Genomic DNA, 25697 nt, shown 5'->3' with positions numbered 1-25697 from the left:
TGTGTGTGTGTGTGTGTGTGTGTGTGTGTGTGTGTGTGTGTGTGTGTCCCCTTTAAGGAAAATGCTTTGCTGGAATATCCTGCTCCTTCTCTTATCCAATTCCTGTTTGTGTTATCTCCTCTAGAAAGCATTCTCTCTGCTCACTGTCTGATTTTGATATTCTTTCACTTTGTTTTTATTGGTTCCCTTGCTTACATCCATCATTCATCAGAGCATGCTTCATACATCTCATACATTCTTGTTTGATTTACATATCTGTAATGGCCACTGTCCTTTAAGTTCTTTGAGGAAAATGACCAGTGTAACCTGCCTATCTATCTATAACATCTAGAATGATGCCTGGATACAGTAAGTTCTAAATAAACACATAATTTTCAATAATGAAAGAGGTTAGAGTTAAGTCCTTATAAATGTATTTTGCTTCCCCAGTACAAAATAGGCACTTCTAGAAGTTATATCTTTTCTTTTTTTTTTCTGGTTAGCAATTTACCTGTTCAGTCTTGTGAACATAATTAGCCAGATTTAGCAGTCTTGTGTGACTTTCTAGTAAGTCTAATAAGAGAGGTTTGAAAGAGCAAGCTCATGTCTGAGTTTTTGATGCTTAGAAGTTTCTTTACTACAAACAGTATTTTGTTCAGTCTACCCAACTACAGCCTCTGTAATTTCTGCAATTTGCTGTGACAACTTCTTTTGGCAGAGCTATTTTTACTATGATATGTTTGTACTCTGGCCTTGGCTCCCCCATTTTACTTGTTCTTTTCTTGGGCATTCTAATTACCATGTCTCTCGTATTAAATAATCCAGCTCTTGATTATTGAGGCTAATTGTGGATAGCAATAATAACTAAGAACCATTTACACAAACCTCAAATTACACCTTAAAAATTGTTTTAAATTTTCCATTCTTGGGAAGTCAACATGGAATGGTGGGCAAAAATATACTTCACTGTGCATCAGGAAACTTAGATTCTACGCTTGATTCTTCCTGGCTCCCAGATTTTGTATTCAGTACGAACTATGTATGTCAAAAGGTATTGATATGAAGCTTTACCTGAGAGATGGTCATACAGAGAAGGGCAAACAAGGCCTAATTATTTTTAAAAATTGCAAAAGTAGCTCCTCAACACATAAGAGCTAAAAATACACAGGTGGTTTCCTTAATGCCTGACTTAATTCCGGCAAGGGCTTAATACACTAGAAAATTAATACACTAGAAAATTATGGCACCAAATCATGTCTTCTTTCATGCATCAGGGAAGGACTCCAACATCTAGTTTTATTTATGGAAAGAGTCATTGCTTTGAACTTTTACTTTAGAAAATGTTCTTATTTTCCTTGGGAGAGACTATATTTGCATACTAGCTTTCTTGGCATTCATACGTTCAAGGCTCAGTGCCATGTTAGAGCTACCACCTGCATATTCTTATCTTCCCACTCCTTTTGGCATTGTCTTATTATTTGATGATTAGAAGGAATAAGGAAGGGACATTAGATAACTGTAAATAAAGTTGGGTTTATCCTATGTTGATCTAAAGGGTTCCATTTAAAGTATTATGGACAATTACAGAGGTCTTCTAGATTTACTTGTTAGTCTATAATTATTGATTGGTATATGGAATGTTGTGGCATTTTTGTATTTGCTTATGACTTAGTATTAGAGGTGAATTTTGAATTCTTTTGGAAAATTTCATATAGATGAAGTCATTGTGTCTGGCATTGAGGGACACAAATTCAGTGTCACATAATTCCTGCCCTGAGGGAATTAACAGCCTGGTTAAAGGTGACTAACATGCAAAAATTTAAAGAAATGCTATAACATTTTGTAGGTGCTATTATATAAGTATTATTTAGTGGGTATAGTAAAGTGGTCTATTTTATTTGAAGGTAGTAAGTAAGTAGTATCTCTGTGGAAGAGATACTTTTTAAAAGAGGAGTCAGTGTTAGCATCAAAAAATAATGATGCCTTTAATTATTTGGGGGGGAAAGGGTAACATTGATGGGCCCACACATTGGCTTGTTAGTTGTTTTTTTACCAGTGAATCAGTTGCTGTGGAATTGTTGCTTCATTTAAGTAGCTATATGTCAACAAAGTACTTAAAAATACCAAGTATTCACATAAATCATCTCTCTCTATTTCACACACACACACACACACACACACACATACACACACACACCCTTAAAAGTTCTGTGTGTCTGTTTATACATGTGTGAATAAGGGTGGGAATGGGTGCTAAAATGTGAGGCAGGTCCCAGCTCATGTCAAGGTAGATTTTATACATTATCACTAAAAGTATTTTGTGTTGATGGTATCACTTTATATGTATTTGTGTAGTATGTATACACTTTATTTGCTTCTTTTTGAACCCCCAATTTTTGTATCATGGAAAAGTTTAAATATATACAAAGTAAGTGGATGGCATCATGAACTCCCTTGTAGCCAGTGCTCAGCTTCAGCACTTATCAGTGTTCTGGCATGCTGGCTTTTTCTACCCCTCTGCCTACCCGATTTTTTAATTCCTTTTTTAAAGGTAAAATTTATATACATTGGGAATCACAAACCTTAACTGTACAGTTTTGACAAAGGGATATACACCTGTGTAACCCATAGTTCTCTCAAGTTATAGAACATTTCCATCACAGAAATTTTCCCTGTGTCCCTTTCCAGTTAATAATCCCCTTCTCCCCTGCTTCCAAGTAACAACTGTTCATATTTTTTTCATAATAGATTTGTGTTGCCTGTTCTAGAACTTCATATAAATGATATCACACAGTATGTACTTTTTATGTCTGTCATTTTTTTCAGTATAATATTTTTCAACATTCATTTTTTGTTGTTGCATGTATCAGTGTTGGTTTATTTTTTGCTGCTGAGTAATGTTCCATTCAATGAATGTATCATAACTTGTTTATCTCATTTTATATATGAGCCTTTTTGTGGACATATGTTTTCATTTATTTTAGATAACTAACTAGGAGTAAAATTGCTGGGTTAGAGGGTTGGTATATGTTTAGTCTAATGAGAAACTGCCAAACTTTTTTGCACATTGGTTAAACCATTTTACACTCCCACCAGTGATATATAAGAGTTTTGGTTGCTCTACGTCCTCTCCAGCATTTAATGCAGTCAGTCTTTTAAATTTAGACATTCTGATGTATGTGTGGTGGTAGCGAATTGTGATTTTAATTTGCATTTCCCTAATGACTAATAATATTGAGCATTTTTTCTTAGCTTGTTGACAGTTTTTATACTTTACTCTGTGAAATATCTATGCAAGTCTTGCCCAGTTGAATTTTGTATGCGTGTGTGTGTGTGTGTATGTGTGTGTGTCTTGGTCATTTGTTATAGTAGATCTTTATATGCAGAGGACACAAGTCCTTTTCCTCAATTACTATAGATTTATAGTGTGTCTTGAAGTCAGTTTATGAAAGCCCTCCATCTCTATTCTTTTTTTCAAGATTGTTTTGCCATTCTAGGTGTTTTTTTGGCACTTCCATAGAAATGTGGAAACCAGCTTGTTAGTTTCTACAAAAAAATGCTTTCTGGGATTTTCATTTGGATTGTGTTACATTATGAATCATTTTGGTGAGAATCAACATTTTAAACTATATTGAGTCTTTTAGGGTACATCTTTTTAAAGCATATTTTGTTCATGTCACTCACTAGCTCAAAAGTCTTTACTGGTTCCACAATTACTTAGATTAAAGCTTAAGATCTTTAGATGGCTTTATTCCCAAGTCTCTTTCCTCTTTTTTTTTTATTCAATGAATGTTGTATCCAGGTTGCTTGTTCTTTCTCATACATAGTCTAAACTTTTCTCCCTCTTCTTCTCTCATGTTCTCCATGCTGAATGTTCTTCACACCTGTTCTCCAAATCCCAAAGGCTCAAATACTACAGATATTTATGTTATAATGTAATAAATTACAAGTTAACAGTAAGAAGTCTTTAAAAATAAATTGCCACATTTAGAATGTATAAACAACAAGGTCCTATGGTATATAGCTATGGTATAGCACAGGGAACTATATCCAATCTTCTGGGATAAACCATATGGAAAAGAATATTAAAAAAAAGAATGTCTATACGTGTAAAACTGAGTCACTTTGCTATACAGCAGAGATTGGCACAGCATTGTAAATCAACTATACGTCAAGTAAAAAACAAACAAACAAGCAAAATAAATTGTCGTGGGGCAGATCACTTAAAATTTATACAACTGTGATTGGAGCACCAAAAAAGCAAAGCAAAGCGAACCAACCAACCAAGAAACTAATCAACCAAACAAACAAGCCAAACCCAAGTAACAGTCATATTAAAATAGGACTTTACTTTTAAATAGAAAGATGATGGTAGCATGAAGGAAGCGTTGAGGAAAAAAGACAAACTGAACATGAGAACCATGTAAGAAGCACTTTCAATCCAGGACATATTTGCAAACTGAGCCAAAAAGAACAGTGGAATAATGGTGCTTTGTATATAGCCATGTACTATATTTTTCTGCTACTACTTGGAGGTTCAAAACGTTCAGGTGATGGGTAAAAGAGTATGAACCAACTTCAAAGTTCTATTGACATCATTTCCTGGCTTACAAATCACATGTGAGTTAATTCAGATTTCAGAAATAATCTGAAGAATAGACTGAATTTCAGTGTCCAGTTTAAGCTTTTATTTCCTCCATCAAAATTTCCCTGATCCCCTTGGCTAGAAATGACATTCCTACTTCTGAACACTAAAGTACTTTATACTTGTCTTATAGCTCTTATGTTTTCCACCCCATGCATACTTATCGAGGTGCATGTCTTATTCTTTTACAGGGTTGCAGTCTTTTTCAGCTAATTTCTGATTTTATCTGTGTATGCTCTATAGCACTTCAAATGGCATCCTGCATATAACAGGTGTTTGAAAATATTTGATGAATGAATGAATGAGTGAATGAATGATGAGCAAATTAAATATAGCAGAGAAATGAGAGGCAGATAGTAAATAAAAAAGAGACTAGATGAAAATCTTGCACCCTCCTACTTTTTGTTTTCTGTTTTGGTAAAGGCATGAAAGAATCCAAAATTTAAGTTTTTAAGATTTCTTTGATATCTGTATATCATAATAAAAACCAGACTTTGATGATTTGATAATTTAAAATATTTTTATTTTGCATAAAGTGCAGCTGGACAAGAACCGTTAGATTCAGTGCATGTTCTTTTCATTTGTTTTTAAAGCTATTATTCATTTGGTTTATTGTATTAGCAAAAGAAACTGTTCATTTTTTATCTTTTGAGCTGTATTTCAAATACTTTCAAGTTACTCATTTTATAGATTGGCCTTGTCAGAAAAAGAGAACCACATAAAAGTTTTAATTCCATAGATTATTTAACCTTTAAGTTGCTGATTCAAGTGAACTGTACATTTTCTTTGACCTTTTTCTTTTGGGATATACTCATTTTCATTGACTTGTAAGAGTTCTTTACATAGTAGAGGAAACTACAAAATTGTTTTATAGGTCAAAAACAGTTGAATATCCACAACTTCATATGATTCAACTTAAATCATATATTTATGTTGGTTGCCAAGGTTTTCCCAGTTTGTTCTTTTTACTGTAATGTATTTTTAAAGCATAGAACAAGTTTAAAATTTTTTTGTGGTTTAACTTAGAGGTCCTTTGCTTTGTCCTCTATTGCTTTATTGCAGCAAAAGTTCTTTCCATCCCAAGGGCAGATAAATATTTTTGTAGTTTCATATTTTTTAATTTAACTTTTAAAATCCATCTGGAATTTTGTTTGAATGTGTTGTTAAGGCCAGGATCTGTTTACTGAGTGAAGAAACAATTACCCTCAGATTCTTGAGCTAACTCTATTGTTTAATTTCATGCCCCATTGCTAAAATCACAAAATTATTGTGTGTCCTAGCAATATAACATCTTTGACCTTGAGTCCTCATAAAATACATTATTCTGGTTCCTTGGTTTAGCTGATGTATTTCAAGGACCAGAGTAATCTAGAGACCTTCATTTTGAAAGTGTTTACTCTAAGGATGTAAGTAAGTAATAAGGCACACAATACTTGATTTACTTGATGGCTTCTCCTAACATAAAATTCTATCACTCAGAAAATTTTACACATTAACTCACATGGACAATATTGTTTTAAAAATGTTCTTTAAGTAGAAAGATTAAAAAAATCTTGATTGTGTTCTTCTTTTATACTTAAATTGGACTTTATACTTAAGTTGGGCTTAACTTTAGGAACGATATATATATTTATATATATATATATATTTAAAAATTTTCCTTTGCATTTAAGATACCAAGTGATGACATTACTTATATATTAAGTAGTGGTATAGACCTGTGTCAAAGTACTTTTTCCATCATAGATGTTTTAGACAGAAATTTCACTGATTTATTCTAAAATTTTTAGAGCTTGTGTTAGTGTTCCTGTGGAATAAAACATGCAATGTTAAATGAATTCAGCTATTCTAAATTTCTGTTATTTGATCTAAATTGTAGGTAATGGCTCTAATACCATTGATAAGAAAAAAGTAAATTGCTTAAGTTTTGGAATTTAGTGTTAAGACATTCTGGTGATGCTTGTTAAGCTCTTTGAGTGGGTAAAGACTCTGGCTTCTCCCTTTTCTGTTTGGACATCTCAAAACACCAGTAAAGATTTTTTTCTTTTTGAGACGCTGAAGAAATATGTGTATACACTACTATTCAAACTCTCTCTATCTGAACTCAACAACTTAATAGGTTCAGATAAATTTTTAGATAAATCCCTGTATCTAAATTGTTGCTATTTGCCATCTAAAACAGTGGGATGAAACTGATTCCGTAATAAGCTATCCAGTTCAAAGACCAAATAAATTTGGATAGTGAGGTATATTTGTAATGTCTCATGCTAGGTTTCCTTTATAATGGATCACCCAAAGGGGGAAGATAAAATGGAAATACACTTTTAGATTCAAAGGACTGATGATCACCACATTGTCTGAGAAGCTCTGCCTTTTAGTTTCCTAGCGTTTCCTTAGGACTTACTGTGTTCTCAGACTTTAGTAGGTCTGGGTGGAATGGGGAACAGACTACAGTCACAACTAACTCAATAGGGACAGAGGTTTGCCCTCTTGAAATGGGCTTGTCAGAGCTGGAAGTTGGGATTTCCATGGCCACTAAGTGGCTTCAGTTGCCTGCAAGGAAAGGGTCAGGCCCAGAGATACTACAGGGGTGAAAACATTTTATTTTAGGAAAATAATTTTATTTGGGAGTATTTATTTTCTGAGCTATTTTGACGGAACCAGTTTGTTAAACTTAAAGACCTTTGAGGATCATCTCGTTTCATCCTCTCATTTTAGACATAAAGCATTTAGGAAGACTTCTCCAAGTTGACTCAGCTACATAGAGCAGAGTCAGAGCTAGAACCCAAGTCCCCTTTTTAGTTTTTAGCTAGTTTTTTAGCTATCAAATCAGTGATAACAATCTATTTTTTATTTTTCTGAAGTCACATTACAGAATTATGTATATATCCTGGAGAAAGTATGTATAGGAATATTGTGTTGAAGGCAGGTGGTGAAGTGGTTGCTGGTGGCCACCTTATGGGAAGGATCGAGCAATGGTAGTATTTACTGTCAATCAAGTTGAGCTTTTAGATTAATGAGCTGACCACTTGCCATGACCCAAAGTTGGGGAGTTTTAAAAATTCCTACTTGTTGTGAATGAGTCCTAGACTCATATACCTTAACTCCTTTTCTTCAGATAAATAGCAACACTTCTTTTCAAGTTCTTTTCTCTCTCAAGTTTTCTGTTGTTTTTGACTAATATTTAACCTTTAGAAAAGTGTTGGAAAACTTGTTTTTTGTTTTTTTTTTTTAAATCACAGACCAATAGAAAACACAACAAACAAATCTAAAACAAATTCATTTTATATCAGTTCAAAATGACTTATGGCAATATTGAATTTTTTTCCCTCTGGGCAAGGTAGGGAGGAAGCCAATAGTGTTCATCTCAACTACTTTTTATAGCAAGTTCAGGGAAATGTACAACTTTTATTTTTAAGCATTTATGCTAAGGTTATCTATAATTTATATATTATGGCTATTTCTAGAGAATAACAGAGATGAGGGAGCCTAAGAGGGAAGGAAAAGTGAAAGGATGGGGAGGAAAAGAGATAATCAGGATGAGAAGAGTGATGGAGAAAGAGCTACTAAATGAGAAAATGGGATACTTCTATCTAAGAGTGAAGGGAAAGAGAGAACAGACCAGAGAGCTACTTGAATAGGAGTGCGTGTGAAGGAAGCCATGGTGAGTGGACCTGGGGAGGGAGGGGAAGCATGTCCCAAGGGTAGAGAGAAGGAAAAGGAAAAGAGCAGTGGGCACATTTCTCTTCAAGGCCTCATAGGGCTTCCTCCACTAACCTTCCCATTCCCCTGGATTGTCCCATCTTCCCTCCTGTGCCTCAGCCCTAGTCTTCAGCCAGCCAGGAGCCTAGCTCTTGATCCATTGTAGCTCCTACGTGTTGTTCACTGCTTATTATGAATCTGCCAAGTGGGAGGTGCAGTGAGGATTGAATGATACAAGTAAGACCTTGAAAAGCTCTTAGAGCATGAGTTGCCACATAGTTATGTCCCCAAAAGTGGAAGCTTTAATAATAATTGTTATATTTCTGTAAATATAAATCATGTTTGAAACATTTAAATTGAGTCCTTGATGTAAAACTTTAGAAGTAGATATGTTATATAGTCATTTTCTTAATGGTATGTTGAAGCTGAATCGAATGAAAATCTAGTTGGTCTAGATTAAATCTAAATCCACCAAAAATTTTAATTATGTCTCATTTTCTCTTCCTTTTTGTAGTGATTTAAAGGGAGTGATAGTCACTCTGAGTGATGATGGTCACTTGCAGTGTTCATACCTGGGGACAGACCCTTCTTTGTTCCAAGCTCCAAAAGTTGAATCTAGAGAACTAAACTATGATGAACTTGATATAGAATTGAAAGAACTTCAGAAAATCATCAAAGATGTTAACAAATCACAAGGTATTTCATTTGCAGCTTTTTATTATTTGATTTTAGTATTCATTGTAAAATTTATATTATTTTGTATATGGATAATGTTTTGTACATATTAGTTGATTTTCTCCCCCAGGCTTAATTAAACTCATTTTTGTAAAAACAGCATTGCTCTTTAACACACTAGTCTTTGTGCTTAATTTGTATTTTATAGCTTCTGAAAAATATGTCCTATTTAAGGTAATACTTTTGTTAGTGTGTTTCAGGGACAGTGCTGAGTTTTTTTCTTTAAACTCTAAGAAAGGAACATGTATTTCTTTGGATAGTGGTTTTAGACCTTTAGAATTACATTAAGGTTTAGAGTGATCATTTATTAACTTCTAATATCCCTGAAAAAATTTTAGTTGCTTATTTTAAAAGAAACCAAAGCAGTATGTGAATTACTACTTTGTTACTAAAAATGTAGTCATTTGCAGCCTAGTGATATAATTTATGTTTGTAGTTAATTAGCGATCCAAATGGAGTGTAGCCTGTGGCATGCTGATTTCTAATGACTCAGAGGCTGATGATATTTTCAGTTCTTGAGTTTTGTATAACTCAATATTATCTTACTTCGGGATTCACAGGGGTATAATTTTACTGTAAATTAAAAGGAGAAACAAAACAGCAATCCTGCAGTTTGAGTTGGACATGTGAAAAGCATTACTTTAAGTTCCCTTCTCAGGGTCAGGTAAAAGTATTTTTTTAATGAGAAAAAATATGGACTATTTTCACTTAAAAGAAATGTTAAAACAAGCAGGAATAATAAAAGAAGCAGAGCATCAAAAGCCAACCAAAACAACAGAGCCAATCTTAATCCTAGTCCAATCACTTTCCTAGATTTATGTATTTTTGAGCCCATATTACCAAGAGACATTCAGAGGAATTTAGATAATATATTAAAAATATTAATATTAAAATAAAATTATTATGCTTTGGTTTTACACATTCTCTTAGAAAGTTTTGAAAATAAACAAGTGAAACTTAGGTCTTTTAAGTACCTCCAATTATTTAAAAACCCATTTGTTGTCAGGACCCTCATGTCAAATAGAGAATAGTTAAAACTGGATGTGTCATATTGCATATTTTTTTCCATTTTTGATACTAGTGTTTTGGGATTAATGGAATATAAGTCTCATTTTGTCACTTAAAAATGTAATTGGAGAAGAGTGGCATACATATGAAACATGAAATTTCCAGAGTTGGTTAAATAAGTTTAATGTGGCTTTTCACTACAAATTTTGTGTCTTGAGATTTTGGCCTTTCCATAAATAGTGTGCTAACGATATTTTGATTAACACTTGATTATGTAAAACATTTCTCAGGTAAATCCCTTACAGCTAAAAGTTATTTTTTGGTGGCCATAGTGATGCCCTTGGGTGAGAAGGGTTAGGCTGTTTTACTTGTCATTACCCTGATTCTTCTGTGTATCTTAAAATAAGTGCTAATTAAGCTAGGGATATACCCACAGATGAGTGCAAAGTTTATTATTTACATAACCTCAAAGTTAATATTTGAAGTTCTCTGCCCCTTCTTTGCCACCATCATTTGGTTTTATTCGAACAAAAGAAACCGAGACTCTTAAAAAAGAGAGACTTTTAACATATTTTATTTCTAGATATGGAAAAAATTTAGTATTCTCTACACTTATAAAATTGTGGTATATTTATTCATTAAAATGCCTGTAATCGGGCTTCCCTGGTGGCGCAGTGGTTGACAGTCTGCCTGCCGGTGCAGGGGACACAGGTTTGTGCCCCGGGCCGGGAAGATCCCACATGCCGCGGAGCAGCTAGGCCCGTGAGCCATGGCCGCTGAGCCTGCGCGTCCGGAGACTGTTCTCCGCAACGGGAGAGGCCGCAGCAGTGAGAGGCCCACGTACCGCAAAAAAAACCCCCCAAAACCTGTAATTATATAAAAGCACCAAATCATTTCATTACAGAAGATTATGAGAAGTTAAAACTCTGAACTTTTTGATGACCTCATTATTCATTTAAATGCCACCTATTTTAATACAGTGACTTTAACTTGCCAAAAAGAAGTTCATAGTCTTGTGGGTTATGTTCAGCACTTTAAAGCTTGTTTTATTTCTTCAAAGCAAGAATTGCAGCAAAATGTAAAGCCAATTTAAAGAGTATATTTTGTTTTACACATGGTATATATTATCTACTGTAATAAAAGTATTTTTGAAGCTGATTTTATGTGTGTAAGTTATATGAGGGATGTATGTTGTAAGCATGAAATTATAGTAATAATTTCTGTATGGCTTATGGATTTTGAAGCTTTTCATACTCAACTCATTAGTGAGAATCCTGCCTTGCATTTCTGTTACTAGTAGTCAACAACATCTATCAGTAGGCACTTTCAAAAACAGAGTTTCCTTATGATTGATTTAGACAGTTGATATGTTCTTTACTTGGGATGGATATGAAGTAAAGGGTACAATACTGAGATAGACTCCCACACAGCATACTTGTGTCTTCAGGAAGGGAAAGAGAGCAGTAAGACATGGGCGTATAAATGAAAGTCTTCACCCATTTGAAATATGTCTAGGATAACTAAGTTGCTTCTACCATTGAGTAGTAGAAACATTTGTACTTGGTAACCTTGTTGGAAGATGTGCTATTCGGGTTTATGTCTGGCTGCATATAACAGAATGCCTAAATAGGGTGGCTTAAATAAGGCACAGGTTTATTTCGTTCTCATGGAAAAGAAGTCCAGTAATGGGCAGTCCAGGGTTGATTTGGCAGTTCCAAAGTCATCAGGGACTCTGATTCCTTCTCACCCAGGGTCTTCTGTTGGTCTAGGATGGCTTCTGGAACTCCTGCCCTCACATCTGCAGCTGAGTCAGCCCACTTAACGATCTTTCCTGGAAGCCACATCCTGAACAGCTTCCACTTACATCTGACTGGCCACTCCAAGCTGCAAAAGAGCCTGGGAAATTTAGCATTTTGGTTGAGCACTTTGTTACTTAGGATAAAATTGGACTCTTCTTTAGTAAAGAAGAACTGAAGAATCTTTACTGGGTGGGCAACAAGCAGCCTTTTATACTCTCACTAAGTTGTGGAAATTCTTATTCCAAACAGTGTAATATTGGTGGGAATGCCTGGTGGCAATTGTAGGTGGTTCTTCTCTTTGTGAGACAGCTGATTCATGTGACATCATCCAGGTGCTTTCTATATTTTCAGTCAGCCATCCTCAGTGTGGGGGGATGTTTCCTCTCAGGGTCACAGGGTGATTTTAGCAGTTCCAGGCATTATGTGCAAGTATGATTTCCAGGGAAGAAGAGAGATATTTCTCCCAAGTATCCCCATTTATTAGGGAGGACTAGCTTTCCCAGAAGCATGTACCAGCATGCCAACTCCCACCTTTCCTCACCTCACATCTGCCAGGATTAGGCTCCATGATCACGACTAAAACAACAAAAGGTCAGGGGAGAAATCATCATGATGGGATTTGACCAATTCAATAACTTTGAGATGAGGTGAATGCCTCAACAGAATTAGTGTTCTGCCACAAAGAAGGAGGAGAGAAGAATGGATGTTAGGGGGACAGCCAATAATCTGCCATATATATATATATGTATATATATATATACACATATGTATGTGCATTATTTATGTTTCTTATTTATTTAGGATCTCTATAACTTGTTTTTAATACCTCATTATACACTATAAACATTTTTTAAATTGTGAAATTTTCAATTGTAAAGAGAAAATGAATATGGTCAAAATAATTCAGACAGTACTGAAAGCATAAACCCCAGCTCTTAGTTCCACTAGATTATTTAAAGGTAACCTTTATTAAAAGTTTTTGTGTATTCTTTGAGAAAATTTTCCTGTTTATATAATTGTTTTTACACAAATACATGTGTATTAGAGACATTGTACTACATCTTGCTTTTTTTAAATCAATAGCATATCTAGGATTTCTTTTCATGTCAGTATATAAAGATGGACAGCACTCTTATTTAGAGTTTTGGGTTTTGGACCATTGCACAGTATTGATATACCATAATTTAGTTAACTATTTCTCTATTAATAGAAATATAATTTAGATTTAGGCTGCTTTGTTTTTAATAATTACTAGCAACAGAGAAACTCCTTGGTCATGTCTATGAGTATTGGGTAAATGTTTGGGAGTAGAATTGTTAAGTCACAGGGTATATGAATTTTACATTTTTTTGGTGAATTTTACATTTTGATAATTATAGCCAGTTTACCTTCAAAAGAGTTGTACTCTTTTTGGCTTCTACCAGTAGCTAAGGATAGGGAATTGAAATTCCTGACACTGGTCAGTCAATGGGTCACATCTTAGCTAATATCTTTGGAAAAAGAGACAGTTTTTCTTTCTAGTAATGTAGAAGGGAAAGAATTAGCATAAAGCTTCTCATTCTGTAATGCCTCAGTTTTTTTTTCAACTCGTGAGTATATTTTTGATATATGGTATAGATAAACCTTAAAACAACTATATACAGCAAGTTTTACTTTATGAGTAAATATATTTTTTTCTCTTAAAATTACAGGTGTATGGCCTATGACCGAGAGAGAAGATGACCTGAAAGTCTCTGCCGTGGTTTCTCCTAACTTTGATTCAGTAACTGTAGGTGTATTTGCAGACTTTCAAAGGGTTTGTGATAGTGGCGGACTCTGATAAATTGGGATCAAAATGTATTGGTTTAAATTCTGAGCCTCCAAATAGAAACTTTAGGGAAGATAAGTTTTAGGCTTTGCTACTTATAGAAAAAAACATTTCTGAGTTCTTTGTGTAATAAGAAGTTCCTTAGGCAGGATTTCTGTCTTAAAAAAGGGGGAGGGAAGGGAAATGGTCAAAGAGGTTCTCACCATTACTCTGAATCTACCTACTTTTTTTAAAAAAACTTTTTCAGTACTGAGTATTGAGATAATCCTAATCCAGATAAACAATACTGACCCCACTAGATTTTTGTTGAAGGTTCAATGAGATAATGTTTATGAAAGGCATAGCTCAGGGTTTGGTAATTTATAGTCTTTAATACATTATGGTGGTTGTGGTGGGGAAGTAGTTTAAGAATAGAGTTGGGCCAGGAATTATTTTTTCTCTTATTTCTATCTGCGTGACCCAGGGCAAGGTATTCAATTTTCTTAGTCTCAGTGTTCTCATCTGTAAAATGGGAATAGTAATAGAATCCACTTTGTTGAATTATGGTAATTAACTAACAAATCATTATAATAATAAAATTACATTTTAATTCTTTTAAAATGATCATCACGATCATCACCACCACAACCACCACCACCACCACCTGCATTCTACTTGTCTCCTTCAGTGCCATATCCTTAGTGCCAGTCACATAATGGGTGTTCAGTATATATTCGCTCTATAAATGAATTAATAAAGCTGAGAAACAAGAAAGGAGGACTGTCCTTGGTTACGTTACCCCATCTCTTTGTTTAGTCTTCTGTACGCACTTGTTAGATTATGGTTGGTTTTCTCTCACTGCCTGCAGTTTAGGCAAAATATATTAAGTTTATCTATATCTGTACCAAAGTTGATCAATTTAGGAAAGTGATTGAATTCACTGTTTTTTACTCTGTATGGAATTTATGTCATATAATTTTTGCTTAGGAAATGACTTTGATATTTACGTATCACAGCATAATATAGTGAGTAGTTCCATAAGCTTTTCAAAGATTAATCTTAGTATAAACAGCCAACCCAAGTTGTGATAAACATTAACATTGCCATAGTATAGTAAGTTGGGTATACGTAAAAAAAGTAGGACTATATATGAAAGAAACATTCACCCAGCTGAGTCACATAGTAGAGGTACTGTTTAAACATTGGATATTCAGCACACACCATTTCTCACTCTACCTGAAGGGTGTAGTCGGAGTGGAACATTTTTGCTTAGTTAGCTGACAAATGTACACACATTTTTTTGCCTTGGAAATGATTCTTTTTTTCCTTTGGGCAACTTATATAATTTTTTCTAGGTTCTCTTAAACATAGGCTATTTGGATTGAAATTCCCTTTCTGTTCTTTAGCAACTTTTGATCTTTCTGAGGAAAGGCCTTATGTAATAGCACTGTATTGTAATATATATTTCCCTATCAGTAACCTGGAGTGGTTTTTCCTCTTAACTAGATGTCTCTTTTCAGCTTCATTTCCCCTTCTTACTATTTCTTTCCTTCTTAAGAGATTCTTGAGAGTATCATATTCATCCCATTGGAAAACATCAGTCCAACGATTTAGGTGGCTGTGATGCTATGCTGTCTTTGTAGAGCTACTTCTCTCTGGCTGTAATTTCATGTTTCCAAAGGACTTTTGTCCCTGAAATATCTAGGTGTTTAGATATGGATTGAAAAGAGCAGGAAACAGGAGATGTTGGTTTCTCTTCCAGAACTGCCGACAGCTAAATGTGAAACATTTCCTGGATTTTAGGTAGTACTAGAGCAAAAGGCCTGGCTTAATATTTTATTTTCAATCATTGTTATGAAAGCACACATCCAAAAAATAATATAATTAGTGTTAGAATGGGGGATTTTATAGAAGAGATAAACATCGCTATCCTCTCTTCTTGACTGAGAAGTTGGATCAAAGTTCATATATAGTTTCCTATGGAATCATAAATAGAATATGAATCTTCCAACTCTTAATTATGCTGATGGCCATTACATCATAGTGATCCCCACTGCTTAGAAGTGATTTAATTTTTCTTAGTAAAATAATTCCAAATAGGTTAACAAAGTACAATGGATTTATTCATTGTTGGACAGAGACTTCATGATCTTAATTGTTCCCTCAGGAATTCATGTGGGTATTATTAGAAAATATGTTACGCTTTGATCTTATTCTATTATAGAGTGACCATATTTTCCTCTCAACCTACCACTCTAAAAAAAAGTTATAAATTCTAAGGAAATGTTTGCTCTATTATTTTATATTCTGAATTCTTTAAGAGATAGGACCAGGTAACCAAGGCTGATGCTCAAAGAGTAAGAGTTTATGATATGCGCTAGGAAAAAAAAATACACTCCTACTTTTGTTTTATTTTCTAGATGTAAGGCCACTCAATCTTTATATCATTAGTTACATGTCTTAGATATCAATACATATTATTAATCAGAATAAAACATACCTTTGGCAAGCTAAAAATACAAGGACCTAAAAGAATGGTGTACTGTTTATATAGAAAATATACAGAAGTCTTCTTTTCTATAATATAAAGAATGAGTAAATAGAATTAGTTTCAGTTTTTAAGGACATTTGACAATAGAGTAGTTTGATAGTAAAATATGTGAACTTTTCTTCCCTTTTTGGAGTCGTGGGTTTTTAAATATTAGCTTGTGACTTTCCCAATGAAGCCATCCAAAAAGCCACACTGACTCTTTTAGTCTGCCATCAGAGTGATAAATCCTTTATAGTTTTTTTGGTGGTGAGAAGTATGTATCACACCTACTGTGTTTACTCATTGATGTGCAGTATTGAAACTATTCTTTCCTTCTCTTCTCAATTCTGTGTTCACAGCAATCTACTGATGTTGAAGTGGGAGCTGACCTTGTCCCTTCAGTCACAGTGAAGGTATTGTACATAGTTCTAGACCGTAATGTGAAAACAATATCACACATTTCATCACATCTGCCACTTGTCACCCTATAAGTAGCTCATGGAAATGTAAAACAAACACTTGGTGGGCAGAAGAACTAATAGACATTTACCAGAGAGAGCATCAAAATGGCCAACAGACACATGAAAAGGTGCTCAACATCACTGATCGTCAGGGACATGTGCATCAAAACCACATGAGATATCACCTCACACCTTAGAATGGCTGTCATAAAGAAGACAAGAGACAACAGGTGCTGGTGAGGATGTGGTGAAAAGGGAGCCCTTAAATATTGTTGGTGGGAATGTAAGTTGATCCAACCACTTTGGAGATCAATTGGAGGTTCCTCAAAAAAATTAAAAAAAAATCTGTATGACCCAGCAACTCCACTTCTGGCTATAAACCAAAGGAAATGAAAATAGTATTTCCCACGAGAGATATACACTCTCATGTTTATCGCAGTATTATTCACAAAATAGCCACGATGTGGAAACAACCCAAATGCCTATCGATGGATGAATGGATAAAAAAAGATATGGTACATATACACAATGGAATATTATTCAACTATGAGAAGGAAGGATATCCTTCCATTTGCAACATGGTTGGATCTTGAGCACGTTATGCTAAGTAAGATAAGTCAGACAGAGAAAAACAAGTCCTGTATGATATCACTTATATGTGGGAATCTAAAAAAGTTAAGCCTGTAAAAAACAGAGGGTAAAATGGTGCTTACCAGGGGATTGGGGGCGGTTAAGAGTGATGATGTTTAAGGGCACAAACTTGTAATGAGTAGTAAATAAGCCATAGAGATCTAATGCACCGTATAATGAATATAGATAATATTGTACTATAATTATGTAATGTGATAAATATCACTGCCTAGGCAATCATATTGCAATATATAAATGTATCAAAGTAACATGCTGTACACGTTAAATGTACACAATGTTACACATTAAATTTATTCAATTAAACAAAAGATTTCTTGGTTAAAAAGTTAAGAAAAAGAAAAAGCCAAACAGTTGACATTTGTAAGTTTTCCTCAGCCTTGAGTAGTAAATAGATAGCCTTTATTGTTTACTACAAATATAAAACTAGTAATTGCATTTATAGCAATATGTATATAACAAAAAATTGTTATGACTTATTCCTACCATTAATTAAATGTGTAGTGTGATTAAGGGTCTTTTTTCTAGAAACAAAATTAGTATTTAAATATACTAAAGGAATTGTGTCATCACATTCATAGTAGACCAAGCAGTTGATTGTATTATCATATATATATTGGGGAATCATATGAATGTTAATAATATCTTTCTTCTATGTATGATTATGTGTGTGTTTGAAAAGAATTTCCAGCCATCTATCTGCCATAGTATTAACTTTAAATGGATGTATTTATGGCAAGAAAATATTAAATGAAGAAGCCACAAAATAGAGTAGTGACAAATTGATAGTCCCCAAAAAATAGAATATGAAGGATGTGGTTTTGGTTAAGATTTTTAGTCCTGCCATTGTAGAATTTTAGAACTAGAACTCAAATGTAGAACCCTCTTAAGGCATTTAGATTAAAGTGTGGTAATAAGTCAGCACATTATTAAGCTGAAAATATTTATCACTGCCCAGACTTTGGAGCCAGGGAAAGTTGTGGATCTTGGCGATTTGCTAAGTCAAAACTTGGACAGGGCTTTATATTTTCTTAGATTATGGGTTGCTGTCCTTGGAGGAGTTTGACAGGGCACCAGGCTTTACCAATTGTGTTCGCTTATGCTAGACCCAGCGAGTGGCCCAAGTGTGGGGATCTTTGGTAGAATTTGAAGGGAGCCGAATCTTATAACAGTTTCCTAAGCTAATTTTTTTGGATTCTTGCCACTGGTAGCAAGGGTGGTCTTTTCCCAGTCTCCATTCCCCCTGTCCAATCAAAGGCTCTATCCCATTAATACTTCTGAGTCTGGAAAAGCATTAGTGGCAAGAAATCAATCATTTAAGAAAAAAAACCCAACAACCCTGTAGCGTTCCAGCAATGATCTATAGACTTCTGTGTAGGGAAATCTCTTTTATATCTATCTACTGATACTGTTCTGACACATAACATAATAATTCAGGAGCACACTGCAAATTGCAAAAAGAAATCTTGTACCTAAACCAGATAACTTTGCTCATGCTAATTTTTTCCCTCACTACTAGTTACTGCTATAAATAAATACACATTTCCCTCCCATGCCGTTCTTAAGCTTTCATGTGTAATAGCCACCTTAAAATGGTGGCATGACACTATTGGAAAATTCTCCTTCATTAGGAGAATAACATTTAACTATGTTTGAGAATGGCTAAGTCACAGCTCTCTTCCTTATTGCCATTATAAAAGAATGGGAAAGAATGCGACACACAAGAGTTGTACAAAATCAGCTGGACTTAAGCAGCAGACACCATGACTTCCTGATTCTGCCTGACAGTTCCTATACAAATTTCTGTTATAAATCTCTCCTTATAGCCTTTTATAACAACAGCAGCCAAGATATATAACCATGGAAGTTTCCATCATAATAAATCCTGTTAATTGAGAAAATTTTTCCATCCGTTCCAAGTGAATGAAGATGTGGCTACCTTGAGTGTGTGTGCGTGATGCGTGACCATCTATCTATTGCAGGCAACTAAGGCAGAGTGGTTGTTAATACCTGGCCTTTGGAGTCATGTTTATATATCTAGGATAAAAATTTAGTATTATGTTTCCTGAGGATCATATTTTATTTTGTTAGAAATGGAAAATAGCATGGAAAATTCAGATATTAATTTTCATATTTCCCCCTTAATATAATTATTTTTCTCTTAAAATATGAGGTTTATGGTCTAGCCAAGTCTTTAACTTTTTTTTTGGCTCAAACACAACTCTTCTTTGTTACTGTAGTTATTTTTGTCACACATCTTCTTGATTCACTTTTGAAAGTGCCTAGTCCATTGTTGGGATTCAATAGATCTGTGTATGAGAGTTATCACCATTGATCTTGCATCTAAACTAAATGCAAGCACTTGTAACAAAGTAAAATTGTACGATTGTTGTCTAAGTACATGTTGTTATGCCAGGCAGAGTCAGAACGTCTGCTGTCTTAAAAATGGCTTATTCTACCTCAAGGATTTTTCATTTTCATTTTTAAAACTAACCTCTCACAAGATGTTCCTGGTCATAGTTTTCAGCTCTCTTGCACATGTTGGCTGGATGGTCTTAGACGTATTATTGAGCTTCTGTGAACCTCTATTTTTAAACTGTAAAATGATGGTACTTCTTCATTTGCAGAGTTATTTTGGGACTTAACCACAATTGATTAAGAGTGTGGGCTCTGGATTCTGACAGACAGAAGTTAAATTGTGCTTCTTCCACTTATAATCAGAGTAGCGTTAGTCAAATTATCTAGCTTCTCTGAGCCACATTTTTCTCTTATGTAAAATGGTATATTGTGATAGTACCTGTTTCACAATGTTGTAATGATTAAATGAGATAATACACATAAATAATTTATTAGCATGGTTTCATGAATATAGAAAGCTGCTAATGGTTATTATCATTAATTTTATTTAAAAATATATGTACAGACCAGCATATTATTGTTAACAGTAAAATATTGAAATTGCGTTCTGTTTATTTAGTGGAATAGCTATCATGTCTACAGCACATGCGTACTTTCTTCTTCCCATAATAACCATCAGTGTTTTATTAAAAAGGTATTATGCTTTTTATAATGGTCAGATATCATTACAGAATCTTTGTGGTATGCAGATTTCCCGCCATGTATTCCCAGGGCTTATAAAGTAAAAATTGAGTGTTCATTGTTCATTTGCTGTGTTTATTGTACTTATTTGCATCAATAGTTGTCCTTTAAAATTTTTACTTTGCAAGTCAAAAATTTTGTGCTTATTTTAAGTTGTACAGAATATCCACATCATTTAAAATTAATACAAGACATTTACTGAATCTAATTATATGTGTATAATGTTTGTGGGCCAGATGTATATTCTTGTATATTGTTTATCTATAGTATGTATGTATATATATAATTAAGGAATAGTTGATACATGCCTTTTACCTAAGAGAAAATTCAAAATGACTTTTCTTAAAAATTAAGTATGCCCTTGCATTATGTCAATTAATAATGGAATGTATCTGTCTCATATACTAGAGTCTAGTAACTAGACTAAATTATTCCATAGCAAAGGTGCCATGTATAATAGAAGAGTGCTTCTCAACTCTGGTTGTAAATAGCTATCACCTGGGGAACTATTAAAGCAATACCAATACCCAGGTCTACTCCCAGAGATTGTGATTTAGTTGGTCTAGCAACTCTACCTGGCCAGTGACTGTGATAAATCTGGTTTACCATGTGGATAAACTCATCCAAAGAGACTGTTCAAAGAGGCTGGGGCTTTTAGGAGGCAAAATCCAAAGAGAGAATGTTCCCAGTGGAAGCCAGATCTTTAAGCTTTTTCTTTGATGCCCCTAGCATTGTGGCCCAGTAAAGATCCTTGGGCCTGATGGATTCTATTGACGTTCCTCCTCAGGGTGAGTGAGAGAAGTCCTGGCCTTCTCTACCCATACCCACCCTATTTCTCAGTCAAACTGTTAACCCAGAATTCATAGCTATTAACTCTGACTGGAATGGGAATTATCATTCCAAGCATCATCAACTAAGAGCACCAGTTTGGAAATGCAGCCAGCTTAGAAATGCAGCAGTCATTATTGCCATTCTTTGATATTTTCTAGAATTAGTTATGTCAGGTATTTTTGTATTAAGCCGTGGAAGAAAATGTAGTGCTTTGATATGTATTTAAACTATTGATAGTAAATACCTACCTAGAAAGGAAATCTTTAGAGCGTAACTTGTGTAAAAGGTAATATACTGATACTAGATAAAATAAATAATTCATGATGCCACATCTATACATGTAAAGAAGAATGAACACATATAATATCTCATGATGTAATTATTCACCAGACATGAGGGCAGATGTTTTTGGTCTGCTTTTGAGAGAACATTTTTTAGTAGCTTTATTGAGATATAATTCACATACCATACAATTTGCTCTTTTAAAGTGTACAATTCAATGATTTTTAGTATATTTGCAGAGTTGTAGAATGATGACCACAATTTAATTTTTGAACATTTTTGTCCCTCCAAGGGAAACCCCATATTCATTAGCTGTCACTTGCTGTTCTCTCCATTCCCCCACCCCCAATCCCACTACTATCCCAAAGCAACTACTAGTCTATTTTCTGTCTCTGTAGATTTATAGATTTTCCCACTCTAGATATCTCATATAAATTGAATCATATAATATGTGGTCTTTGTGACTGGCTTCTTTCGCTTAGCATAGTATAATGTACCCATGTTGTAGCATGTGTTAGTACTTCATTTCTTTTTGTTATTATTAATATTATTAAATATTATTCTGAATAACATTTCATTGTAGAGACATACCATATTTTGTTTGTCCATTCATCAGTTGATGGACACTTGGGTTGTTTCTAGTTTTAGCTATTATGAATAGTACTGCTATGAACATGTGTACAAGTTTTTGGGTGGACATATGTTTCATTTCTCTTGGCATGGAATTGTGAGGTCAGATGGTCATTTTATGTTTAAGTTTTAAAGAAACTGTCAAACTTTTTTCTTGAATGGCTATACCATTTTACATTTCCATCAGCAATTTATGCAGGTTCTAGTTTCTCTACATTCTTGCTAACACCTGTTTTTGTCTGTCCTTTTGGTTATAGCATTTAAGTAGATGTGTAGTAGTATCTCATTGTGGTTTTACTTTGTATTTCATACAAAGATTTTGAGCATTTTTTCACGTGCTTATTGGCTATTTGTACATCTTCTTGGAGAAAAGTCTGTTCAACTCCCTTGCCCAGTTTCTAACTGAGTAGAACTTTTTAATCTACTACCTATGTTACAGGTTATGTTTTGTGACAGCTCATTTTTTTTTCTCAGATGGTATTTCCTAATTATTTGCTAATGATTTTTTAAGTAGTTGTGATATTCTATCAATTTGGAAAAAATGTAATATTTTTATTAATAACGATTTCTATTTTCTCAGGTCACACTGCAGAATCGAGTGACATTACAAAAGATCAGATTATCGGTCTATGTACAACCACCTTTAGTATTGACTTGTGATCAGTTCACCTTTGAATTTATGGGTAAGTGTTTTGTTTTGGCTTAAAGTCTATCAGGGTATGAGGTTTTTTTTAATTAAAATTTTTTTTATCAGTGGGTTTATTTCATGGCTCTATTTCTTGTCTGAATAGTGAGACTGGTATCTTCCTGAAATCAATGATTGTGTTGTTTTGCTTATATTTTCCCTCCAAACATCAAGCATGGACATTCAGTGAATGGCTGTTAAGTTGAAGTAATTACAGATTTTCAAGCGCTTTTCTTAATAATTGTACTTAAATACTATATTTTGGAAGGCTTTTTTATTGGTGTTTCTCTAGTGAGCTATTTATTGAATCTGTAATGTTTGAAGAAAGAATATTGGCTTTGGAGTCTGGCCTGAATTTGAATCCTGGCTCTGACACTCAATGTGTAACCATGGGCAAGCTACTTTAGTAATTACTTGGAGCCTCAGTTTTGTTTTGTTTTAATCTGCAGAAAGGGGATAATGATATCTGTGTTACAGAACTGTTTTAATTAGAATTTAATCAGAAAATTAATTGGACTTAATTAGAAAATGAATCTATGTAAGGTAACTGTAATAATGCCTAAGATTTCTTTGCATAGGGTCTCTCTTACCACTTACATCCAGTTGTCATTAGTCCTGTTAAAATGATTTCTGAATTATCTTTCAAGTCTTTTTCTGTCTTTCTTCACTGCTACTGTTCAGCTGGGAACCCTATGTCTTATTCACAAAAAGCAAGAACATATCTCTCTTTTTTCCTTTTTATAACCAACCCCTACCTTAGGTGCCCGACAGATAGTAGAAACTCAGTAAGTATTCATTGCATCAGTGAATGAGTGATTGAATGGTTGAGGTAAACTTGTAGGTGATATCTCACTTTAGTTTTTAATTTTTCACAATACTTCCAACTTGTCTTTCTAAAACACATTCTGGACCATTAATTTTTCAAGTTAAAAACCTCTTATAGCTCTCTAATGCAGGTTGGAGGTCAAATACATGAATATGGAAGGCTATGCACAATCTGCCAAGTTGCCACAGTTTTAGTTACATCCATATCCAATTCCCCCTTTCATTTTCTCCTGCAGTCTGTGTTCTAGCCATGATAAGGTACTATTTCCCACTCCCAAGTTCTCTTGCCCTTTGCGTACCTTTTGCTTTGTTCATGCTGCCTGTTCATTTGAGTAAAGAGAAGCAGTGGTGTAGAATGTTAGGTACTCTTGTTCTGGAGTCAATTCCCAGCTCTGTATTAGCTATATGACCTTGGGCAAGCTTTTTAATCTCTTTGTAGCCATTTTCCTCATGCACCAAAAAATGGGAATAATAATAATACCCACCATGTAGGGCTGTTGTGAGGATTAAATGAGTTAATCTATGTAATTGTTATGTAAAGTGCTTAAGACAGTAGCTGGCATGCAGTATATATCTAATTTTAACTGTTTGTTAATAATAATTGTCCAAAATTATGTAATATATTATTTTTACATTGCTTATAGCACCAGAGATGACTAGAACAGTAGGCTTTTCTGTTTATCTGAAAGGAAGTTATTTACCATCTGAATTGGAAGGAAATGCTGTTGTTTCTTATTCCAGACCTACAGGTAAGCATACAGTTGTTCATGAATTTACAAGCCTAATCACTTCTTTTAAGTTTTTGGAGTTATGAGTTAAATGTTTAAGTGTTTAAAATGGGAAAACACATTGTAAAATATTATTAAATGAAAAAATATTCTTTTCTAGTGTTAAATAAAAATGTATGTTCAAATTACTTTGATGTGTTATGAATAATTAGTGATAGTCTATTTAGCTGATTTCCATATGTAATGTTTGATTCTATCTTTTCAATTAATAGCAAATATGATGTATTTTTATTCCCACTAGAAGAATGTTATCTAGTCAGACTTCATGTATTTGAACTAAAGAGAAAAACCTAGTCTGAATTAGTAAAAAAGACTATTATGGGTTGCTGTAATATTAAGTCAGTCTTCAGAGTTTCAAACACTGCTTTAGTGATTAAATAAAACTATTATCTTACATGTTAAAATATTTAAGAACAGGATCTGTATTATTTCAAGAAACTCTTAATAGATCAAAAATGTTATCTTTAGTCCAGTGAGATCTAATTATTATAAATTTCAACTTGGGTTCAATTTTGTAGTTTTGTGTGTGTGTGTGTGTATGTGTAGTGAATTTTTCATAGTAACAGTTTGACAATTAGTTGATTGATAGAATAAGAATAATTAGTTATTGCTTTTTTTAAAAACATTTCAATGTAGTGTAACTGATAGGGTATTTCAACAATGTTGCATTTGTGTTTTTTAAGCATTTCTGTACAGTTTTCTTAATTTAAAAAGCTTAGAGATGCCTTATTCATATTTTTTTCTCTCTGTTGATACCTACTTTGCTTACTTAGCAATGTTTTTATGAAACTGATGCAACTACCTACTGTGCTAACAAGGCACCTTGGCAATGTTTTTAATAATAGTAGTTCTTATTTTGTCTAAGTGAATTTTCTGTTTTATGCATTGACAACTCTATGCTTGGAGGTGATTTTGTAACTTTAGTACATGTTTTCAAAATCTGTTTCTCCTTCTTTGTAAGTTATTTTGCTTTAAATTATAAAAAAAATCATTTCTGGCCAGAAGTAACCACTTTAACCATTTACCTGTATTTTCAAAATTTGGGGTAACATAAATATTTTATGGTTAAATGGCTTTGCGAAAGCTGGCTTTGGAGAGAAATACAAATCTTCTGTAAGGGATCAAAGAATGATGGACTTCTTAGTTGGATGTTTCTGAAAAGAGCATTGAAATGTTCAGTGTTATTTTAATTTTGAGTTGTGAAATAAAAAACAGGAAATGTTGGCTAAAATCTCTAGATCATTTATCATTAACTGAACATCTC

At 33.9% G+C, this 25697-nt stretch overlaps 1 protein-coding gene across 17 annotated transcripts in view; it reads left to right on the top strand.

Annotated features, from left to right (window-relative positions):
- The window catches only part of BBS9 (Bardet-Biedl syndrome 9), a 442463-nt gene that overhangs the window by 166332 nt on the left and 250434 nt on the right, over positions 1-25697 (top strand). For all 17 annotated transcript variants that reach the window (XM_027102231.1, XM_027102227.1, XM_027102230.1 and 14 more), the window contains 5 exons: positions 8841-9022; positions 13560-13636; positions 16544-16597; positions 22716-22818; positions 24290-24394. In XM_027102231.1, the coding sequence (XP_026958032.1) occupies positions 8841-9022; positions 13560-13636; positions 16544-16597; positions 22716-22818; positions 24290-24394 (521 nt within the window). The remainder of the gene's footprint in view (positions 1-8840; positions 9023-13559; positions 13637-16543; positions 16598-22715; positions 22819-24289; positions 24395-25697) is intronic.

The sequence above is a fragment of the Aethalodelphis obliquidens genome, unplaced genomic scaffold (assembly GCF_003676395.1).
Source record: "Aethalodelphis obliquidens isolate GAN/ISIS:26980383/991018 unplaced genomic scaffold, ASM367639v1 scaffold5, whole genome shotgun sequence".
In the NCBI taxonomy this organism is placed as follows: domain Eukaryota; kingdom Metazoa; phylum Chordata; class Mammalia; order Artiodactyla; family Delphinidae; genus Aethalodelphis; species Aethalodelphis obliquidens.
This window is presented reverse-complemented; position numbering and strand designations above follow the sequence as displayed.